The following is a 22262-nucleotide window of genomic DNA, read 5'->3' as shown; positions in this document are numbered from 1 at the left end:
ATAGGGGTGCATCTAGTAACCCTTTTTGGGAGCTAAATAAATTTATAAAAGTATTCCAAGTCCTATTGCTTAATACACATCGCAAAATTCTGGTGGTATATGTAGTGATTTTTATTATTAATTTTCTGAGGGTGCATAGAGTAATTTACCTTTCATTTCCAGTTACACCCACACAATTTTTAGGGGGGTCTACAGTTATCCTGATAATATTGCTAAATACACCCACCTAAGTTTTGTGTTATTAACATAAAAAAAAAAAAAAAAAAAAGTTTTGTTTGTTTGTAGTAATGTGGCATCTTACCAAATACATCCACACAATTCCAGTTGATTTGTGTAGACTATTTCTTTATAATTCTAAATACACTTACAATTTTATTTGGACGTATCCATTTTCGAAATTCTAACAGCATGCATTTATACATTTTGATGAGCAATATTTTTACCACATGTAAATTATAGTGTTACAAGCTTGTAAAACATCCCATTACTATCATGCTATATATGATTCTAATCTCCAGGATATGTCTTTTCATATCCAAAGCAAAAAGATACAAACACCATTCACTAAGAAGGCTTTAGACAATTTTAGTCATGAAAATTGTCAAGGGAAAACCCATCCAGAAGGTAACTTTCTTTTCCTTCTTTCTTTTTAAGGTCAGAAATAGAAGAGCCTAAAGATGTGTATGTTTTCTTCCCTTTTTCTGTTTTTTTTTTTTTTTTTTTTTTCTTTTTGGGAGGTACGAATCTCTACAAATTTACAAAATGTCAGGCTAAACCAAACAATACCAATGTATTAGCCAAGAAAGAAAGAAAAACTTTATAGTACTGTATGTACACGGGATGAAGCAGAATAGCTAGCTGAGGTCATATATCTTTTAACCACCAACGAGTACTTTAGATGGATCAAGTTGTCCACTGCAGTAACTGGAGGGAACAGCAGACAGTTCCTGCCTACCTTTCCATTCTTCACCAGGTCTCAGAGTAATAGGCTTTTCCACACAAGCTGCCTCCACACACAGCATTCTCTTGTACTCATCATGCCCAAAATCAGGTATTGCCTTTGCCTTCTTATCCCATGGATTCCACACAACTGCCAGTTGAAAAAAATGTATATAATATTCTTAAACAACAGTCTTGACTGTAGCATTAGTTCCAAACACTACAATCACATTAATATCGATTCTGATAAAGTTAAATATGCTATGCAAAATTGCAAACTAAGAGCTTAAGCTTACGTAAGCCTCTTTCATTATACAATTCAGCTTAAGCAGAGACACATCTTTGAACCCTTCTAAACAAGGAGGTTTAAAAATCAAACGAAAGAGAGACAGATTATCAATAATTGATTAAAAAAAGAAAAAAATGAATAAAGAAACAAGATCAACAACCAAGAAAACTCTTCATGTTATATAATCCAAGTCATTCGATGAAAAGATATTATATTATTTCACTATATGTTGCTTAGGCAGCAAATATGAAAGAGTAGGCAAGCAGGTTAAATGATGAAACTCACCAGCATCTGGAAGTCCATCTTTCCGCAATTCAAATGTTCTCTTTCTTTCATGGTCCAGAACAGCAATTTTTGTAGGTGTACTGAGATATACTTTATCCACCTATACAGTAAAAGAAAATGATTCAGGAATCAACAAGTACAATATTTTAAAACCATAACACAGCAAAAAAATCGAAAGCTTCTTCATCAAAACAAAATACTGACTTCAGATTCAAATGTAATAGCATCTCCTTGTTCAGTAAATCTCTGTTTGTCTTTCAGGTTATCCAGATAATCCAGTGTCTCTAATCCTTCTACCCGCACTTCACTAAAAAAATGTAAAAAACAATATGAAACAACACAGAAGGCAAAATGCAAGAACACAGCAATGCATAACACCAGATCCAAAACAGTGGCATATGGTCCAAATAGAAATTTTAGTTACTTTTATTTTTAATTAAGTATACATTAAGAGATGGTATTATCATCACAATTACTCAGAATTGTACAACATTATTTGTCACCAATGAATGCCAATAGGAAATCTGTGTTCTTTCTTTAACAAACACTTAAATATGTATACCACTTCTAAACTTAGCATACATTTATAATGGTATTACCATTACAGCAAATCACAATTGTACATATTATTTATCACTATTAAATGCCAATAGGAAATCTATGGTCTTCCTTTAACCAACAGTTAATATGCATACCATTTCCATATTATTTCATGAATATTCTGACTATAACATGAGTCCTGGTTGACATTGATCAAATAAATAAGATTGGTACTTTACCACTTAATGGATAAGCCTGGTATAAAAAATTACGAGGGAGAGAAAGACCACAAATTTGTACCATACATACAACCAACAACATGTCCCACCTCACTAGGGAAAGGAACCTAACTATTTAATTAGCATTTGAAGCAACAGTAAGAATGAACAAGTTCATAGTAGAACCTGATGTCAGTAACAGCAAAATAGGTGTGATAAGCAAATGTGAATGTAAATGGCTTTCCATCAGTATTTGTATTCCGAATTCGGGAAGTCAACATCAATTCACCGCCAGCTCCCAGAGCCACCCTTAGACGAAATTCATATCTGCAAATGATTGTTGTTGTCATCAGCTAATACTAACAAAAGGAAAACAGAGTTCTGAGGGACTATAATTGTACAAATGCACCGAAGAAAGATGAGGGACAAAAAAAAGCAAAAACAGAGTTTCCAGGGGCAATGTACATGTTACTGCAAAAATTCATATATAATTTGTAATGAACTAAGTTGGAAATCAACATAACTAAACTCTGTCTACAAAAATTTTAATGTCTATATCAACAAAAAGAAGCATGAAGAAACTAGATTGCTCCAAACATCTTGCATGATATTGCAGATGCATGATCCCTTAATTGACTAAAACAAAAAGAAGCATGAAGAAACTGGATTGCTCCAATCACCTTGCGTGATGTTACAGATGCATGACAAATTAAATTAACTAAAACAATTTATTACCAAATTTGAATTCCATACCTGTGAGGCCAGATCTTTGAATCTTCTTCAGAGGGCTTAAGAAGTAAATCAACAAAAGCTTTGTTAGAGCTACTTGTTGCCATTTGTGGAGGATCAGGATCTATACTCCAAAGCCGGTTCCTTGCGAACCCATGCTGTTCCAGATTACCATGAGTTCCTACTTGGGGAAAGCATATTGGGATACCTCCACGGATTGCCTTTGGAGGCTTGAAAACAGCCTGCAAGAAGTATACAAAAAATTACAAAAAAAATAATAATAAGAAGAAGAAGAAGAAAAGCAAGGAAAAAGAAGACGAAACCTTCAACTATGTGAAATATGTTAATAAGATTAATGCATAACATCATTAATACAAATTTTATGACTATTCCATATATGCACAAGAGAGACCTTCAGCTATGTTAAATCAAAGATAATTTATTACTAAAGCTAGTATATACAAAAAATGCCATGATGAAAAATTTTATCCCCTGTTAAGTTTCTGTTTCCTCAATATAACGAAGCATCAACATTACATTTGGATATCAAACTATCATGTTGATTTTGTATTACATAACAGCTCATCAAACAAAATTTCACGGTTTTCCAACAGATCAAAAAAGTATAGTTATAAGCGTTCCCAACAAAAACATTTATAAAATAATATTTTTTTTCCAAAGTTAGCCACTAACTATCAAGTCACCTTACCAAACATATTGGTGATAACAACAATGGTCGAAGCAAAAATTATAATTAAACTGAAGGGAAAATTTCAATGTCATATAACATGATAAGCTACAATGTTTAGGGAAAACCAACAAAGGACTGGTAATTTACTCCTAACCGACCTAAATAAAGAATTTAACACCTATAGCTTAATAGTTCACGGGAAAATATGAATATATGATACCTTATTGCTAACAAAAAGTAATTCTTCTCTACGTTCATTCTTCCAAGAAGTAACTTGAGCACCATACAAATACACCTGTTCCAAACAATATTACCATGTGAAATAAGAGCACTATAATTCATAACACAGCGAATGGACATATAATGACATTATTGATGCTATTCCAGATGCACTACAAATCAAGCCAACATTGCATACATTGATTAAAAGGTTCCATCCGTATTCTGCACTGACACACAGGTATATAAATAACACAATAAGCCCAAAAGATTTCCAAATTCTGCATCGATAAAATAAAATTAAATACAACAGATAACTAAAAGAAGAGCATTATACATTGACAAAAGAAGAAAAAATAAAAGAAGCATTATAGGAATTTGCATATTAAAAAAACCCAAAAAAAAATGAATATGCACACTGTACGGTTGGAAAAATATACAGAAAATTGGGCAAAACATTGAGACTGACACTGTCCAGTATCATAAGCCTAATAGATTAACAATGCTGATTCTTTTAACCTTAGGAATCAAAAAGAAAAAGAATCAAAACGCCGATTCTTTAACGATTAAAATTCGATACTCCGGTCCATCAATGTATCACATTAGATATTCAGCAAACTGTACCAATTTACAATCACGAAAGAATTACATACATTGACAAATTGACGATCAACAAAATGAAAAAAAATAATAATAAAAAAAAAATAAACACAACGATTCAAAGCGAAACATCAAGGAAATGAAAAACCAAATGCATCATCAAGAAATTGAAGTAGAAATAGACGAATCCACCAAGAAACGATAAAAGATCATAGAAATACGCAAAAAATTAATTAAAATAACCGAAAAACAAAAATTAAAAAAAAAAAATCAAAGAAACAGTAACGAAGAAGAAGAAGAAGGAAGAGAAAGGAAATGGAGATGGAAATGGAGATAAAACCTCAACGGAACAGCCGCGAGGCTCTCTGAGAATGACCATGTCGAGGCCATTGACGCCCTTGCGTTGCTCCACATACACCCACTCTTCTTTCTCTCTCCCTGACATCCTTCTTTCTCTCTCACTATAACTCACTCTCTCTCTCTCTCTATCTCTCTCTCTCTCTCTCTGCTATTTTCTGTAACTGAATCTCTTCGAATGTATATACACATAAGAGACATACGAGAGAGGGACAGATTTGATATTTTGATTGTTTTTTCTTATTTATTTATTATTATTTATATTCGAAGCTTAAAAAATATATATATTATTTATATTCAAAGGAATATATACTAATTAACTTACTTTATATTATACGATTTCATCAAAAATACTTTATATTATACGATTTTTTATAAGATTTATGTTTTTAATTCCTTTTTTTATTATAAATTTTAATCTTGTTTTGAATAACTAACCTATAACAAGAGTTAGTTATTTTTCAACTGAAAGCCAAAACCGTTACTAAGGAATCTTGCTGAAATGAGAATTAAGAATTTGCATATTTTATAATTAAATTTTAAATTGATAAGCGTCTAAAATGTAAAAAGTTAATTGGATTCTCGTGTTATTTTTTTTTTTTTTTTTGGGGTTAAAAATGCCAATTTTTAACACTAGGTTGTGCTAAATTGATAAAATTGCTAGTTTTTTCACAAATATTTTTACTCCAATTTTTTTCCTTTCAAAACTACAATAATGGCGTTCTTTTTTCTTTTCTTTTTTTATTTTTTTTTTCCTCTCTTTTGCATGATTGAAAGAAAAAATTAGGCGTTTCTTTTAATTAATAACATCTTTGGCCAAAGAAAAATTAATTTTTTTTGAAAAAAATTATTAGATAATATCAACCCATCAACCATTTTACAATTCTATAGAAAACAAAACGTCTATAAAACATATAGGCTAGCTATAGTTATTTTACACTTTTCTCACAAATCTGGCTTTATATTTTTAAATTAATATTACATATTATCCAGCCCATTACATTTTTATTTTTGTTGCATCTCATTTCCAACAATAACAATATTAAATGGTGTAAATTTTTATTTTTTTTTATATAAATTTGCCTTTTTATTGATTTCTGAAACAATTCAATTAATTAGAGTTTAATTTGAAGATTCATTTCACAAAAAAATTAAATAAAGATAAATTTAACAAAATTAGCATTAATATTATTAATTTAATGAAAATCAATTTGACAAAATTAAGCATTGTTTAGTGAAAGTTTTGACCAATTTTTCTTAATTTATAGAAGCTTCTTCTTCTTCTTTTTTCTTTTTTTTTTCTTTTTTTGTGTTTGGGGGGGGGGGGGGGGGGGGGGGGGGAGAGGAGGGGAAGAAACTCAAATTATATATGCTAACGAACAGTTGAATAAAAATTTGTACACTATTAATTGCTCATAAAAAAATAATAATAATAAAAAAGGGATTCTCATTAGTTGATCATAATCAAGATGTGTACAGTGATTTTTTCTATCTAGGAGTTTATAAGATTGTGCACTCAAATCAGGGTGAAAAAAATTAATTACCAAAATCACACAGCCTTCTTTTTTTCCCACATGAATTTCCAATTAAAAAACTTCATATTAATCGATCAAATCATGGAAATCAGAAACAAAGTGACAATGAAAATCAAAACCATGGAACGAACATAAACAAAATTATCAACACCAAATATCGCAGCAGCTGAACCATCCGTACGATCAGCGGGTGGGATGTCATCATCGGGGCTATCAGCATGTGAAAAAGGAGCACCAGCCCTTCTGGGAGGATTGGCCCACGCCGGTGGATTCGCAATCGGTGAACTGGCATTAGGACTCGCCGCCGCTGCCGGCGGAGGAGTAGGCGGCCGTGGCGACGATGCCGACGGAGACGGAGAATCCGAACCCGAACCCGAGCTCGAATTGTTAATAATAGTGGAAGGAATAATGAGAGTACTAATTTGCACCACTGACAGATTATAAGGTTGAGAAACAACAGCCTTAACCAAGTTAGCACCGACGCCGGAGCCGGCTCCCCAGGCGATGGAGACGCCTCCGGTGCTTACGTCGGTGGCTTTTAAGTAGCCTTGCTGGCCGGAAGCTTCGCCGGAGGTTTGGAACAAGGTGGTAAGTGTGACGGTATGATTAGGCAAATGTTGGAATTTCTGTACGTCATAGTAATCCAGTACTACATGCAGGCTCAGCACCTTTTTTATCACGTCCGTTGGTCTGTTTGAGATGGTTGACATTGCTCCATTGTCAACAGCAAGAATGGTTACGGTTTGGAGGTCGTTGATCTGGTGGGCCAGTTGGGTTTGGGTGAGGAAGTCATTGTAGGTTCTCAAGTCTGGGTGTTGGGTGAGGATTTTGGTGATGTTGAATGCTGATGTAGAGGATAAGAAAATTAAGAGGAAGAAAGAAGAAAGTGAGAGAGATGTGAGTGAGCTAATTAGATAATACATGTTTGCAAAAATTAGTTAGACAATTAGAGAGATGAAAAAGAGAGGTAGAGTTATAGTGTGTGTATATATATATATATATATATGTGTGTGTGTGTGTGTTTATGTATTTATATTTGTATGTAATATATATGAGTGGATTGTAAATGAAGAAAGAATGAGGGGAAGAGTAACAGTCTTGGTCCGCTAAAGCTGGGGAGGCATTTTTGTATGTTTGGTTTGTAGGAAAGAGTGAGTGGATCACTCAGTTGACAAATTCATCATCAGATCTTTTATGTCGGGTTTGTGTCCTGATCCCCTCTCTCTCTCTCTCTCTCTCTGTCCCAATGTTTGAGGAATTATATCATCTTTAGATGTCCAACACAATTACGCATATGTATAATCCGAACAATATATAGCATTAATTACATATAAATGGATATTATATGCCACATAAAAAATTTAAAGAAAAAAATTCTGATATATATAAAATTTATGTCTATTGGTCATGTTTATTATTTTGTTAATTACATTTTAATGTATATAGTCTAACTCCACTGTTCAAGATTCTAAAGTTTCCTAGCGGAATGTTTCCAAAGTTTCTTGTTTTTGCTTTGATATATCTTTTCTACATATAAGTGACTTCCTTTATGGTGTTATTTTTCAGCCAATTACGTGTTCAGGCTTTAAAATTTGCCTCCCTGCTAAGTGCTTAACAACACGCATATATAATTCACACACAAGTATGTGCACAGACATATATATACATATATATATATATATATATGTATACACATATATTGATTCATGGATTGAACTTTTGGATGGAATATATTCGATTGCAGGAATGAGCATTCTTCCATCCAAATGAATGTACCATTTCGATAGTACTTTTCTACACCCTCTCTATTTTTCATTTTTGTTTTTTCTCTCCAATTTCTCCCTCCTTAACTTCATCATATCTCAACCTGTATTTGGTTCAATGAACATATTATGATCGATTCGGTTATTATATATATTATATATGTATATGTATGTACGTAATGATTTTCATGTCCCAAACAACAAATAGAATGGACTTGTCATTAGATATAGGGATAATTGTACTCAAACTCCCTCTGATTTTATGATTGAAAATAAAATTGGATATTCTTTGTCCAATTATTCCCATGAATATATATATATATATATATATATAACCTGTTCCAATTTTTTTTTCCCCCCAATTTTTTTATGACCATTCCTAAAAGTTGAGACTTCTTTTGTTTAACCAAGACCAGTGAACTTCAACGATCAAGCAGTGATTAAACAATTAAAATTAGAGATGAATTGGCATGATGTTTCATAAACCTGATTATTTAATTATATAACATCAAAATTTTCCCCCTTTTTTTCCCTCATTTTTCTTTAGAATACAAACCCTATAGTAGGTTATATAATAAGCTATATTTCTTTTTATGCTTATACACATGGATACAACACTTATTATTAATTTAAGTTTATATGACAAGATCTTCAAACTTAGAATCACAAGCTTTCAAGCACCGTACAAGCCAAGATATTATTTTAACTCCAACGAGAAACAAACCAAGACATTTATGCAGGATACACAAGTAGAAATACCTAGTAGAATGCTCACACCATATCACAACTATATATATATATATATATATATCCAAATTTGTACTAGTAGTACTACCAGAAACTGTATCACCAACCTTGCCACTACCATACCCGGATCCATCACCATAACCCGAGATGGATTTCAATGCCGTTTCTTGGACCTTGCTAACTCCGATTGATTCCGATCCGTAGACCAAATTCACATCTGACTTAGTAGCAGACTCTACAGTAGAGACCACAGCACTAGTGACTGACTCAACAGCACCGGCTCCAAAACCGGATCCAGTACCATAACCCTTATCCGATTCACCACTAACATTATTTGTAGCCATTTATATTGTAATGAAATTCTTCTCTTATTATTGTAGTGTGTTATGGGCTGATGCAGGGATGTCTATTTATACACAAAAGGCCCTGGTCTTTTTTTTTTTTTTAAATAGTGAAAAAAAAGCCTAGGTCTTCTTTTCCTGTAGATGACACAAAAAAAGATTTGTAAATCATTGTGGCCCAAAGGGGAAAAGAACCAAATTTTCCAGAGCCTCCACTACCACCTCTCCTCTTCGATATGTTGTCAATATGGAAATTATAGCATATATACCTGGCCAATATGCTTTCAATAATTGACAGATTTTTTAATTAATTTCACTCTTTTTTTTTCTTTTTCTTTTTTTTTTTTTTTTTTTTTTCAGTGTGTCCTGGTTTGAGAAAGTGATGAAAAGACAATATTTACCAAGAAAGAAAATACATAAACTTAGATCAGAAAGATCATTGTCAATCATGGGAGCAAATAAGGAAGAAAGGGGAAGAAAAAAAATGGATGACAATAAATATTAAAAGGCCAAAAAAATCAAGGAAAACAATTACAAGACCTCCACGTGTAAAGCTTGCAAATAAATAATTGCTTTATTATACTATTGTGGAGAGGGCCATTCTTTAGACAATTAGCAATCTTGATGTAGACCATACATATTTTTGAATAGACAAGCTTGAATCACAAATCCCACATGGTTCTTGTGCAGTTACTTGACATAAAAGAAAAAAGAAAGTGATAGGAACGATGATTACCACACAGATTATAAAAATATATTTTTCATATATGTATATGTATATGTATGAATGTATTACCTACACATGGAATTGAATATTTACAATTTACAAATTGAGAAATAAAAATTAACACTAAAATCATGTACACAAGTTAATATCATCAGCGAAACTAAGCCAATTAAGGCAGCTATAAAATAAGTTTCTTAACCTGCTACAAATTAAACATATCTATAGTACAAGCAATATCAACCTCAAGTTAATGATCACCTATTTAGTTATTTTAATCCCTTTTTTTTTTTCTTTTTTTTCTTTTTTTGGTTTCTGTCATTATGACAGGATCTGAAAAATTTGTTCCCTCCATTCAGGCATCGGTCGGACAATTCGAATATCATACCTGAAATACTGTGTTAGAATCTTAATCCGCAAAACTCAAACATGGGGATCTAAATATCTCCGAGGAAAGTACAATCATATATTAACCTTTGCATTTTCTGTTTTAAATTTTTGGAGCTCATCTTGGGCACATATGAGCCTATATACAGCAAAGGTACAAGAAAAATGTTAGCATCTTTTGAAAAGATGAATCATAATTACCTGCTTGGAAGTGCATGATATTATATTTAATACCTCCATTGCAAATCAGTTATTTCATTAAGTAACTCTTTTTCCCTCTCATGTGCTGCTTCAAGCTGCGAACATATTATGCAACAGTTAATGCAATATATCAAAATTATCTAGCATCATTCGTAAAAGCTCAAGATGATTAAGCTCTGATTTAAAGCAGAGCTTTTTAAAGTTCCAGTCTTCCAGAAGCAAACTGATTTTTTCACTTGCACAATTGAGCTGGGGTGGGAGTTTTCTTTATTGCACTAGAATACTTGAATCTGAAGCATGTAACAAACCAAACCCCTCCGGAAACTGTTCCGGCTAGTTGTTGGTTTATAGATCAATACCTCATTGCACTCCAAGTAGACCTACTTATAACTCATCAAGTTTATGTGGAATGCCCATCCTTTACGTGGGAAATAACTTTAAAAGATCCAGAACCCAAAAAAGACAGTTAAGGAACAAAAAAGTTGCATAAAGTGGCTTGCAATTAATCCCAATAAAATTGTTTCCCAGCTACTTTTTGAAAAACAGATCTATTATGCTCTTAACTTTGTGGCTAACCAACGTTTGGAAGATTTTTAGGACACCGTCTTTTCTTTTCTTTATTACTTTTTTTAATGAAAGAAAAAAAATGCATAAAGAGGATGAGAAATCCTCAAAAATAGAAAAATATGATTCAGAGCCAATACTACAATATTATATAACACTACCCCCAACCCAAGCTTAATTAGCATATCAATTTAAGATTTAAAACTCCGGTGGTGAACTTTGGTCATCATAATAAGAACAAGATCAAAATGATTTTTCTACTAGTTGGAGTTAGATTCAGAGGGAGATTAGTTTACCAATGCATTTTCTACTAGCCAATTCAAAGATTTAAAATGCTAGGAAGTTTTCACACAAAAATCATAATAAGTTTGGAAATAAAAAGAAAAAGAATATTATTACATACCAAAGATTTTTCTGTCATAAAAGTGTGTGCCTGTGTGCTTCCTCCATCAGCTGCACGATTAGCTGGAGAGAGGGAAAACACAAAAGGTCAAAATCAACTATTAAATAAAAATGTGGAAACCAAAGGAGCTTTAAATGCTAAAACCTGTAGGGTCACCAGCAGCAACTTGCTTCATCAAAATCAAAATACTTTCCTGTTGAGAAAAAAATGCACATGAAAATTTTTAACCACGCTTGGTAAGCTAAGACTGGATAACCATATGGAAAACACGTACCCTTTGAATTATATTGGCTTGTAAAACAGAGTTCAACAACGGGAAAAGAGAACTGCTAGATTGAGTTGACGGAATAGCACTAGAAGGTGATGATAGAGTTGATGGAATAGGTGTTGGTTGAGGTAATGGTACAGGAATTTGAGGATGTGGAGTAATTACCTGCAAAACCCATAACATTTTCATATAAAGTTCAGTGAAAAATGGAAATATGTATGCTTTCCGGCCTAGGACAAAGAATGCAGAATTTTATTAGCTGACAGTACAAAATGGTGAATAGGTCACCTATGATTATTGTTTAGACTTAATTTCCTTCTTTCCGTCTAATAAACATAATACCCCTCAACTCCATAGATATAGAAAACTTTTTTCCCTCAAAAGCAGGAAAAAATTATAACATATGCAAACAGTCCAAAACCTTTAATTCGAAAAAGAACTTTCTTTTCTTGACAAATAGAGTAACATTTCTATTTACTTATTAGTGAAGCTGCAAAGCTATAAACTATTATGGCAAATATGATAACCTCAAAGCTACAAACCTGCATGCTGTGACTCTTTTGCAATATAGGAGCAGGGACCACCTGAAAAGTAAATTTAAAATTCACTGTAGTCCTCATAAGAGAATAAGAGCAAGTTTAGGACAGGTCTACGTCACCTTTTCTATGTCAACATTCTCAGATGTGACTTTGAAACGTCCTTTCTGCTGAACAACGGGTGCTTTTGCTTTCTCATCAATTTCATCACTGCTTGCTGCAGCATAAATGAATTAATCAAATTAGAAGGCAAAGATTATGTTGAAAGATCCATGAGAAAAATGCTTATTATCGATCATCTGATAAGTTAACCCAGCAAAAGAATTGTTCTCCTATGTAGGTAGACAACATTCCAGAAATGCATAAAATCCAGCACATGCCTGTTGCTTTAGATACTCTAGAAGAAACTTCAGAAAGAACATCTTCTACTGGCTGTGAAACTGCTGCTGCATGACAATTTGAAATAGTCTGGGGTTGACCTTGCAACTTATCACTGTACATTCCATTTAATAATGTGAAATTTTAGCAAATTATATCTCATGGTAAAAATGAAATAGTAATTATCACAGTCAAGGCTCCTCACTGGCAGATATATATAAAAACAAAAGACACTTCCTAATATGTAGGAAGCTATTTTTTTGTAGAAGGACAAGACGACATCTAGTTCATCACACACACAACAAAATAACAGTCACACCAAGAGGAAAGAAGAAGGGGAAAAAAAAAAAAAAAAAAAAGTTCAGTTAGACACATATACTTTGAATGATAAGTAGATCCTATGCAGAACCAACAGTTACAGATATGAATAAAAACTAATGCATATGTAGTTTTTTTTTTTTTTTTTTTTAATCCAAAAACTAAAATAATATATATGTTAAATTTGATGGCAGCATCTAAAATAGACAATGGACAACATATAATACTTCTAGGTATTTGATATTAGATGGTATTCACAAAATAAAACAAGTTAATCTTTCCAATTGAAACAAAATAATAAAATAGAATAAAATAAAATAAAATAAATCATAACATTTTGTGATTTAACAACAAACCTTTCTCCTTTATTTGGTTGATTTGCTTCTGTTGAAGTGCTGCTGCCCACAGAACATTCCCTTCGTTGCTGGGAATGCACAGCCATGGCCTCCAAAAATTTTCCATTGTTCTCCGAATCAGGCTTTTCATCTGGATTTGTTTCAACATGCTCATCATTACAGGGTGAAGAATTTTGTGAAATGAGCTGCTCATGGCTTGAACTAGCTACGCTATATTCATCATCGGATTTGTAACACCTACTTCTGGTAAATAAAGGCATTACAATTCTGTTAGGTAATAGCATAGAAATTCTGGTAAATAACGGCATTATTTTAATTAGGACTTAACCAGGACTCATCCTGGGTAATAGTTTCTAAGGTTTGGTACAAAAGAACGAGCATTAAAGCTTGTCTATGCATGAGACCTTTAGTTTATAGAATTTACATATTATTGGATATCATGATCTGTGTTACATGGAATTGTGCATGGGTAAAGGCTATGGCCTAATATGTATCCTCACACTAAACGTTTCTGTTTTTGGAAGTTTTCCAATATATTGAAACTAGCCAAAAAGGCCCATAACAATGTAATATCCTATTTAAATGTGAACAAAAATTGAAGTGAATGGTTTATGTGGAATGTGTATTAATCAAGACAACAAACGAAATACAACATTTGTTAGAGGATATGTATTTCAGATAGACATACTTGGCATCATAAAAAGTCGAATCAACTAATTGGACAGGAGCTGGTTGGTCCTGAGGCACATAATTATGCTCCTGCCAAAAAATCAGATCATGGGTGATGGAGAAACATCAAAATGTACATACATATGATTGTCATATGTATGAAATGCATCAAGTTCATACATATAATCGTCGTATCTATGAAATGCATCAAGTATGTAAACCATGAAAGGTAGTCTTGACCAATCCAGCCAAATAAAACAAATAAAGAAGCAATGAAATACCAAGTCTGCAACTTGAGAAAAGTTCTGGCACATTGATTGCTTTTCATGCACATCAAGAGAAGACAAGGAATTTGAGCTCCCAATATTACTATTATAACCTATAGGGTCATCAACATCCTGTATCTGGTGACAAGGAAACATATCAATATGATCATTGAAGTTTTGAAATCAAATTTTATCAGCCAACAAACTTGAGGAATAGTTGTTGTACCAGGGAAGCTTGAGCCTTTACATCTTCAAGATTGAAATTCCAACCGCTGATTCCCCGTTTGTATTCGTTCTAAATCATATTAAAAAGGAAGTACATAAGCAAACACCATTGACTCATACAAATCCTACGATCATGTTAAACTAACCCAATAGGGTCCATGTGCAGTATATTCATTTGTTGAATAATATGATTTCCCCAGTGACAGCATAATTCTACTTTAATTATGAGTCTAATGCAAGATGAAAGGAACACGAAACAAAAGCACTAGAAAATATTGAAACAAAACAATAAACCGCAACCAACATATCATTTTATTTGAAGAGTAGTCCACGGTTAAAACAATCAAAATGGAGATAAAACACATTAGGAATAAGAACATGACGAATTAAGATTATTTACAATGATATAGAAAATATATATATACACATCAAGATATCTGAAACTGAAGTTTGTCTACTTGGAGACAGAGGAAAAAGATATATCCATAATATCAGTAAAAAAAAAAAAAAATAGCTGGAAAAGATAGACATTCCAGATACTTATAAATACATCAGTTAAAATACTGGAAACATCTATGGAAAATTTTCTGGAAGATAGTTTTAAATTAACTATCGGAACTCCATTCTCCTCATATCTGTTTGTTTTTTCTTCCATATTTTACAAATATTATTTCCCCAGTGACAGCATAATTCTACTTTAATTATGAGTCTAATGCAAGATGAAAGGAACATGAAACAAAAGCACTAGAAAATATTGAAACAAAACAATAAACCGCAGCCAACATATCATTTTATCTGAAGAGTAGTCCACGGTTAAAACAATCAAAATGGAGATAAAACACATTAGGAATAAGAACATAACGAATTAAGATTATTTACAATGATATAGAAAATATATATATACACATCAAGATATCAGAAACTGAAGTTTGTCTACTTGGAGACAGAGGAAAAAGATATATCCATAATATCAGTAAAAAAAAAAATAGCTGGAAAAGATAGACATTCCAGATACTTATAAATACATCAGTTAAAATATTGGAAACATCTATGGAAAATTTTTTGGAAGATAGTTTTAAATTAACTATTGGAACTCCATTCTCCTCATTTCTGTTTGTTTTTTCTTCCATATTTTACAAATATTGGCATCAGTACCCACTATTACTATAAATCATTTTAGGTTCAAAAGCTTGGTTTTCTACAGAATCATTTTAACTTTTAGGCTTCATAATGAGCAATATTAATAAAGGAGTTTTGTGATTTAACATTTTATTTGAGTTTTAAGAAACCACAACAGTTTGTTCATAGTCTTAAGAGGATAGAAATCCTCAATAGATCAAAAACAACACAAAACAAAATACAAGAAACTATATTGCAAAACTGGATCTCCACCAAATTAAATTTAGCACAGGAAATGGATAATCTTAAACTTCAAAAAGAAAGTACCAAAGAGAAGCCAAATACTTGTCAGTTTCATAAGTTTAGAAAGAAATGAAAGTGGAAATAACCTCACATCTCCCAAAATCTTCCATTTTATTTTTCCTACCAATACTCATAAAGAAATCAATCAATAAGAAATGACAAGATCTATAATATGCCCAACACACTCTTGCTTCTCTGAACAATGTAAACCAGAGTAAAGCAGCTACCTAACAGTATAAAAATAATAAATAATGTTTTTTAATTATAGATTGGGTTTTTAATATAGCATTTTTCTATTTTTGAGGATTTCCCATCCTTATGGTTCTATTAACATTCTGTAATTCATTCTGTTTCAATATTATATAATTCCATTTATTTATTCTCTTTTTTTTTCTTTTTTCTTTTTTTTCAGGAAAAAGGGTTACCAACAGTCCCAAATCTTAAACTTATTTATGACCCAAAAGGGGGGAAAAAAAAAAAAATGCCTAAACTTATAGAAAGTGGATTCAATTACATATAACAATTACCAAACCGTTATATTTAACAGGAACAATTAAACACCATCTATTGGCTTAACAGGAACAATTAAACACTTTCATCTATTGCCGTGGATGCTTTTTTTAACAGAAAATTTTGCTTTATTAACAAAAAAAAAAAAAAAAATTACATTATAAACAAAAGGATGAGGATCCCAGAAAACAGTAAAAAAAATAAAAATAAAAATAAACTAAATAATTTGAGTGCATCCTTCCAACTCAAAAAATCAGAGACACTGACTTGCCTCAAACTCTTACAATGTAATGCCATAAAGAAGCCAAAACTTGATAAAAATCGAATAAAGTTCTCACATCCTAACTCTTGTCTTCAAAGTCCACCTATGCCTTTCCAACAAAACTGTCCGTAACAAAGGCAACAACTCCAAAAGTGTGCCCTAATTTGCTACCCCAAAACCTTTAAAATTACTTATGATGAGCAAGATTAGAAAGAGATTGTGAAGGTAATGAAAGTGAGAATTGGAACCTCAGGATTAAGCTTTGAATGACCAAGACGATGGCACCAAATCAATGTAAATAGCAACCTTATGTGCACCTCTTCTAAATATTGTCATCCTTTCCCTACTTTCTTGCAGCACATGCCTCTTCGAGAACTATTTTTGATAAGTGCCTCTTCAGAATTATTTAAAATACTGATATAGAAGTTATTCATGATTCTTTTTTAAATGAAAATAGCCATGATCTATTTCATTTCAATTTAGAAACTAAACTGAGTGAAAAATTAGAAATGATTTATGAAACTTCAACCAATCAGTTCATGATAGTGCAAGTGCTTAAACCATGTTTAAATGAGTTAAACTGAATTACAATTCATAATCCCAACAAAGCAAAACCCATACAAAATGACATAACTAAACCAAAATGAAAATACAAAATTACACATTGACTAAAGATGGATAGTGCCTACCTGTGATAGCTCTTCCTTCTGCCCATCTGGCATCTTCTTCTGTGCAAGCATATCTTCTTCCTTTCTCTGTAAATGAAAAGAAAATGTAAATGGAAATGGAAAAAAATAAAGAATCAAGAAATGTAAGTATATACTACATATGACTAAATGATTAAAAGGAACAAGAGTAAGCAACAATATTAACCTAACCTTCAATGCCTTGATACGATCACCAAGAGCAGGAAGCCCCTCCAAAAGTGTCCTTGCAATATAATCATTTGACCGAGCTTGTTTGAAGAATGAATGTTTTAGCAACTTCTTTGCAGTAGGCCGTTTTGAAGGATCCTTAACCAAGCAACTTGCAATCATCTGCTTAAAAGACTGAACAGGAAGAAGAAAGACCAAATTGTAAATTTCTGTAGCGTAACTACAATCTAAATTTCCACTCTAAATGGCTAGCAGTCCAGGCCTGCTCTTGAAGTAATTATTGAGAGCATACCTTAGAGAACTTCCTATCACTTTCATAATCAAGGCCAGGAGGTGCATTTTGCAATGTCATAAGAAGTACCTAGCAAAATTTAATTTTATTTGAATTTAATAACCTAATGTTACAGAAATGCTTATAGAGTTTTCCATATCAAATAATATTTTCACCTTCATTGGAGGATACTTTGAGAAAGGCGCATGACCATGAGCAAGCTCCAGTGCTGTTATACCAAAAGACCAGATATCAGCCCTGCATGAAAGTTGTCAATCAAACATTCAACAGTCAAACATATACAAATATGAAAAATGTCGATTAACAATTTTAAGAAATTGAAGGACTAACTTGAAGTCATAACCATGTAGTTGCTCCATAACCTCAGGTGCCATCCTACAAAGAAAAGATCTCAAATTCTTAATTATATAACAATTCACTAAGAAACAGTATATGCAGGTCAATAAACAATATAAGAAAGTCAATTCTTGTGTTGTGGTGTTTGTAGATGAATTAACTAATCTAATTAATCCTTTTCATCTATATGTAAATTTTAGCATTATAATTTTATCAATGAGTTTTAAATGATATATACCTTTCTTCATCTAGTAAGTTCAGCTAAGGTTAATGAATTAACGCCCTATATGATTCAACTGAATTATAATAGATTAATATCTTGAACAAGGAAAGATTTTATTTTTCTCAAGCATAAAGAATACAAAACAAACCAGCAAGGTGTCCCCACAAATGTATTTCTCATTCGTTGCCTATCCCCTGAATCAAAAAGGCAAGCAGAGACACCAAAATCTCCCAGCTTTACTGCACCACGTGAATCCATGAGAATATTCCCAGCCTATAAGAGTCATGTGTAGCATAATAGTGAGCAAGGACCAAAGGTTCCATGATATATTATTATTTATTAGGAGCTATAGAAATCTAATTATGTACTTTTCAGGAATTCTAGTAAATAGTAATCTGCAATCGCAAAAGTAGAAGTCATATCTTTGGAATGTGCATAAGTTTTCGACCTCAAAAATACATAGTTTCTTGGCACAATTTTTCAGCCTCAAAATACATAGTTTCTTGGTTATTTCATAGATAAGCATTAATTTGATCTTTTTGACCATTGCATCAAAACAAGTTGCAGCACCACTAAAACTTAAGCTACAATGCTAGAAAAAGGGCTGTCAGAGAAATCAAATAGCATACTTAAAATCACAACTATAAGGGGTCATTCTCCATATCCCCCCTTATCAGATGTTAGAAAAAGTTATATGAATATGTCCAATAAGTATAAAAATCTACCAAACCCATTCAAGATCAAAACTAAAGATTAGACAAAAGCAATACGTGGATAAAATAGTATGACAGACTTAAGTAACCACAATTTCATGTGCAAGTAAATATTTCTGGTAGGAATACCAAGAGTGCATCATTTTTCATCCAACCAGTTGGCATAGTTCACCATCTTTCTAGAAGTATGATAAGTCTCACCATCTTTCTAGAAGTATTATAACTGTTTTTAAAATAGAAGACTCTTATTTCTGACTCATGGCTTTTAGTAAACTAGGTATGTGATGCAGCAGACTACAGGAAGCTAACAATTCATGATTTTCATATGAACTATTTGGAATGTAATAAAGTATCAATGAAGGGCAGTGTACATACTTTGACATCCCGATGTATGTGGCCATGATGATGAAGATACTCTAAACCTTTCAACACCTCACGCAATACAGTGGCTATAACTACCTCCTCAAAACCTTCTGGGTATGCAGCCTTCAATATGTGAAGACAAGATCCCCCGGCCATATATGGCATCACAACCCACAAATTATGATCGCTAACGAAGGAACAGTGCGATTTCAGTACATTAGGGTGGTCAACCAGGATCATAGTTTGTGCTTCCCGAGAAATATTATTCTGATGAAAGCATATAAAATAGAATGTTAGAAGTATCTTAACAGTTTATAAAATCATGTCTTATGGAAAAGCACTCTACCAAGGATGAATTTTATTTTAACTGTAAGAACAGCGTTTTGGCCCACACAATTTTCAAAGGAGTCATGTTCAACTCATAATACATTGATGTTATATGAAATGTCTGTATCTAATAAAAACTAAAAAGCACCTACCAAAGAATATGTGTTTCTTATATTTTGTAGCAATTATTCTTTAATTACGAAAAGTAGACGTTACTCCACCAATACAGAAGTTGAAGAGGTCTGATTTTGAAGAAAACAATTAAGCAACAATACAGTAATTGAAATTCCCATATTCTTATTATTTAAACAAGAAGTCTCAATAGAGTATTCCTATTGTAGCAGGCATGCCATTTTGAATCCTCTACTACTCCAAAGTTAGTTTCTAACTGTATCAGTGATTCATAATTTAAATTTTGGCAATATATGTATATAATACCTATCTAAACCTTGAAGGTGAAAACTAGCTCCTATGCGCACTATAACAATATACTTTAATAGACTTTTTAACCAACATTGTAAAACATTTACCTAAAAAAAAAAATTAAAAAAATAAAAATAACAACATTGTAAAACACCAAACACAGTGGTTTTAAGCATAGAACCAATAAATCTCATAACAATAAACAGAACATTACATATGAAATTCCCCCTTTTGTTTTGCTACTTTCTTTTTCTTTTCTTAAAAAATTTTTGGTGTGTTTCTCTGTTTTTTTAGAACGTCTACTTTGTAAATAATTAAAAAAAAAAAGTTAAACTGACCATACTCAATGCATTGATAATACACGCACAAACGTATCCAAACATCATATACATAAAATTCAACAAACATATATATATATATATATATATGTACATATATTTATATTACACAAACAAGTGAATAAATTGATATGGAAAAAATAAAAAACGAAGAAGTACCAGATCACAATTATCACGTTCAAAATCGAGAATTTTGATAGCGACGATCTCATTGAAGGGCTTACAAAGAGCACGGTGAACCGAAGCGCTAACACCTTGTCCTACCTCCTCATACAGTGTGTAATGCTCCGGTCCAATCGGATACTTCTTCTTCTCCATTCTTCTTTCTTTTTTTTTTTTTTTTCCTTCTTCCTTTTTTTTTATATTTTTTGTAATTTAATTCCTCTCTGTCTCTCGTCCGAGAAAACAAGGCTCATAAATGCAGCTCATTGAAGATCCGGATATTCATAAAAACAATCCAAAAATAAATAATAAAAAATCAAATCAACAAAATTCAGAAAAAACACAGATGAAGAAGAAGAAAAGCTGTTTGGAGATTTGGATTGGAAATAATGGAAAGTAGAAGGACGTCACGTGATGAGGAAGGAAAAATAATAATAAATAAAGGGAGAGAGAGAGAGAGAGTGAAAAGAAAGGAAAGAAAAAGGAAAAGCTAAGAAAAGGCATTCATATCATTCAATTCCAAGTTTCCAACGATGACGAGGTTGTTGACAACCAGCTTTTCCCGTGAATTAAGAAAGTTAATAAAACTAAAATAAAATAAAATCTCAAAAAAAATTTAAAAACATTATAATTAAAAATTAAAAAAAGAGTGTTTGGGGAGAGAGAAAATAAAAAAGCGAGGCAATCGGATCGCCCCTCGAGCTTGTGAGAAAACGTTTGTATGCAGGAATCCCGCCACTTGTTTGTTAAGACTGTCAATGTCATCATGTATAAAATCAAAAAAAAAAATATATATATATATATATAGTCTTCGCACGTGATATGCACCTGTCTGTGGACTTTTTTCTTCTTTTTTTTTTTTTTCCCAAAATCCCTTCCGTTTTGGTTATACTCTGTTTGGATCCCGAGAATTTCAACGTTTCAAAAAATCCAATATATTTTTTTTTTTTTAACCAGAAATGTCGGGTCAACTGATAAAAAAAGGTTCGTTTGTCACGTTATGGAAAAAAATAAGGATTTTGAGTAACCAAGTCAAATTTCTCTTGTGGAATTTTTTCTGGGGCATTGATCCAACGATTATAATAATAATGCGTTTGATCCAACGATCAATCATCAGTTTTTGTTAGATAATGGAACAAAAATAAAATAAGAAATAATTACAGTTTCTTAAATCAAAGAGATTGGACTAGTGGTATATCTCAAGCTGAGTCATGTACACAATTTTGTTTATATATATATATATATATTTATTAAAGTAAAACTATTGTAACCCTCATAACAAATATATATCGTCATAATTTTTTTTTAGGAAAATTCATGTTTAAATTACATAGTATATATTTCTTATTTAGTTAGTTTGCATATTTGTCTTCTTTTCTTTTAGAAAATTTCATTTAAAATGGTGCCTCTCTTGCTTAATTTTTTGGAATCTTTTTTTATCAAAATTTTTCCATATATGGATATAATT

At 32.0% G+C, this 22262-nt stretch overlaps 3 protein-coding genes across 4 annotated transcripts; all 3 read right to left on the bottom strand.

The window, feature by feature from the left end:
* Window positions 1-549: 549 nt before the first annotated feature.
* LOC107429608 (putative glucose-6-phosphate 1-epimerase) lies at window positions 550-5039 on the bottom strand. Of its 2 annotated transcripts, XM_016040320.4 has the most exons (7): window positions 4851-5037; window positions 3912-3986; window positions 3025-3242; window positions 2458-2598; window positions 1718-1820; window positions 1514-1613; window positions 550-1090 (listed from the first exon to the last, which is right to left on the bottom strand). In XM_016040320.4, exons 1-7 carry the CDS (start codon window positions 4953-4955, stop codon window positions 876-878), a joined length of 957 nt encoding a protein of 318 aa, XP_015895806.2. In that variant the 5' UTR covers window positions 4956-5037; the 3' UTR covers window positions 550-875. The 2 variants fall into 2 exon arrangements, with proteins under 2 accessions (XP_015895806.2, XP_060669231.1); XM_060813248.1 differs by lacking the exon at window positions 3912-3986 and having other exon boundaries at window positions 4851-5039.
* Window positions 5040-6314: 1275 nt separating this feature from the next.
* On the bottom strand, window positions 6315-7943 carry LOC107429584 (fasciclin-like arabinogalactan protein 14). The gene has a single exon (XM_025078012.3). It carries the CDS (start codon window positions 7323-7325, stop codon window positions 6477-6479), a length of 849 nt encoding a protein of 282 aa, XP_024933780.2. The 5' UTR covers window positions 7326-7943; the 3' UTR covers window positions 6315-6476.
* A 2054-nt stretch (window positions 7944-9997) lies between these two features.
* On the bottom strand, window positions 9998-21527 carry LOC107429583 (uncharacterized). Its single transcript, XM_048462004.2, has 20 exons — window positions 20792-21527; window positions 19557-19811; window positions 18617-18741; window positions 18240-18284; window positions 18065-18146; window positions 17910-17978; window positions 17621-17791; window positions 17432-17497; window positions 14550-14618; window positions 14339-14461; window positions 14077-14147; window positions 13389-13631; window positions 12717-12829; window positions 12459-12553; window positions 12343-12384; window positions 11807-11965; window positions 11677-11725; window positions 11533-11594; window positions 10599-10660; window positions 9998-10503 (listed from the first exon to the last, which is right to left on the bottom strand). The coding sequence occupies exons 1-20, from the start codon at window positions 20948-20950 to the stop codon at window positions 10440-10442; spliced, it is 2124 nt and encodes a 707-aa protein (XP_048317961.1). The 5' UTR covers window positions 20951-21527; the 3' UTR covers window positions 9998-10439.
* Between the last annotated feature and the right edge of the window lie 735 nt (window positions 21528-22262).

Source organism: Ziziphus jujuba, chromosome 12, assembly GCF_031755915.1.
Source record: "Ziziphus jujuba cultivar Dongzao chromosome 12, ASM3175591v1".
In the NCBI taxonomy this organism is placed as follows: Eukaryota; Viridiplantae; Streptophyta; class Magnoliopsida; order Rosales; family Rhamnaceae; genus Ziziphus; species Ziziphus jujuba.
This window is presented reverse-complemented; position numbering and strand designations above follow the sequence as displayed.

Excerpts from the sequence above, each read along its gene's own strand:
- LOC107429608 (XM_016040320.4), bottom strand. The coding sequence starts at position 4,955 with ATGTCAGGGAGAGAGAAAGAAGAGTGGGTGTATGTGGAGCAACGCAAG. Across the intron at positions 2,599-3,024 it reads TCAAAGATCTGGCCTCACAG|ATATGAATTTCGTCTAAGGG; the intron begins GTATGGAATTCA and ends AATCATTTGCAG. Across the intron at positions 1,821-2,457 it reads TTTGCTGTTACTGACATCAG|TGAAGTGCGGGTAGAAGGAT; the intron begins GTTCTACTATGA and ends ACATTTTTTTAG.
- LOC107429583 (XM_048462004.2), bottom strand. The coding sequence starts at position 20,950 with ATGGAGAAGAAGAAGTATCCGATTGGACCGGAGCATTACACACTGTAT. Across the intron at positions 18,285-18,616 it reads TTTGTGGGGACACCTTGCTG|GATGGCACCTGAGGTTATGG; the intron begins GTTTGTTTTGTA and ends TTTTCTTTGTAG. Across the intron at positions 14,462-14,549 it reads TAAAGGCTCAAGCTTCCCTG|ATACAGGATGTTGATGACCC; the intron begins GTACAACAACTA and ends CCTTGTCACCAG.
- LOC107429584 (XM_025078012.3), bottom strand. The coding sequence starts at position 7,325 with ATGTATTATCTAATTAGCTCACTCACATCTCTCTCACTTTCTTCTTTC.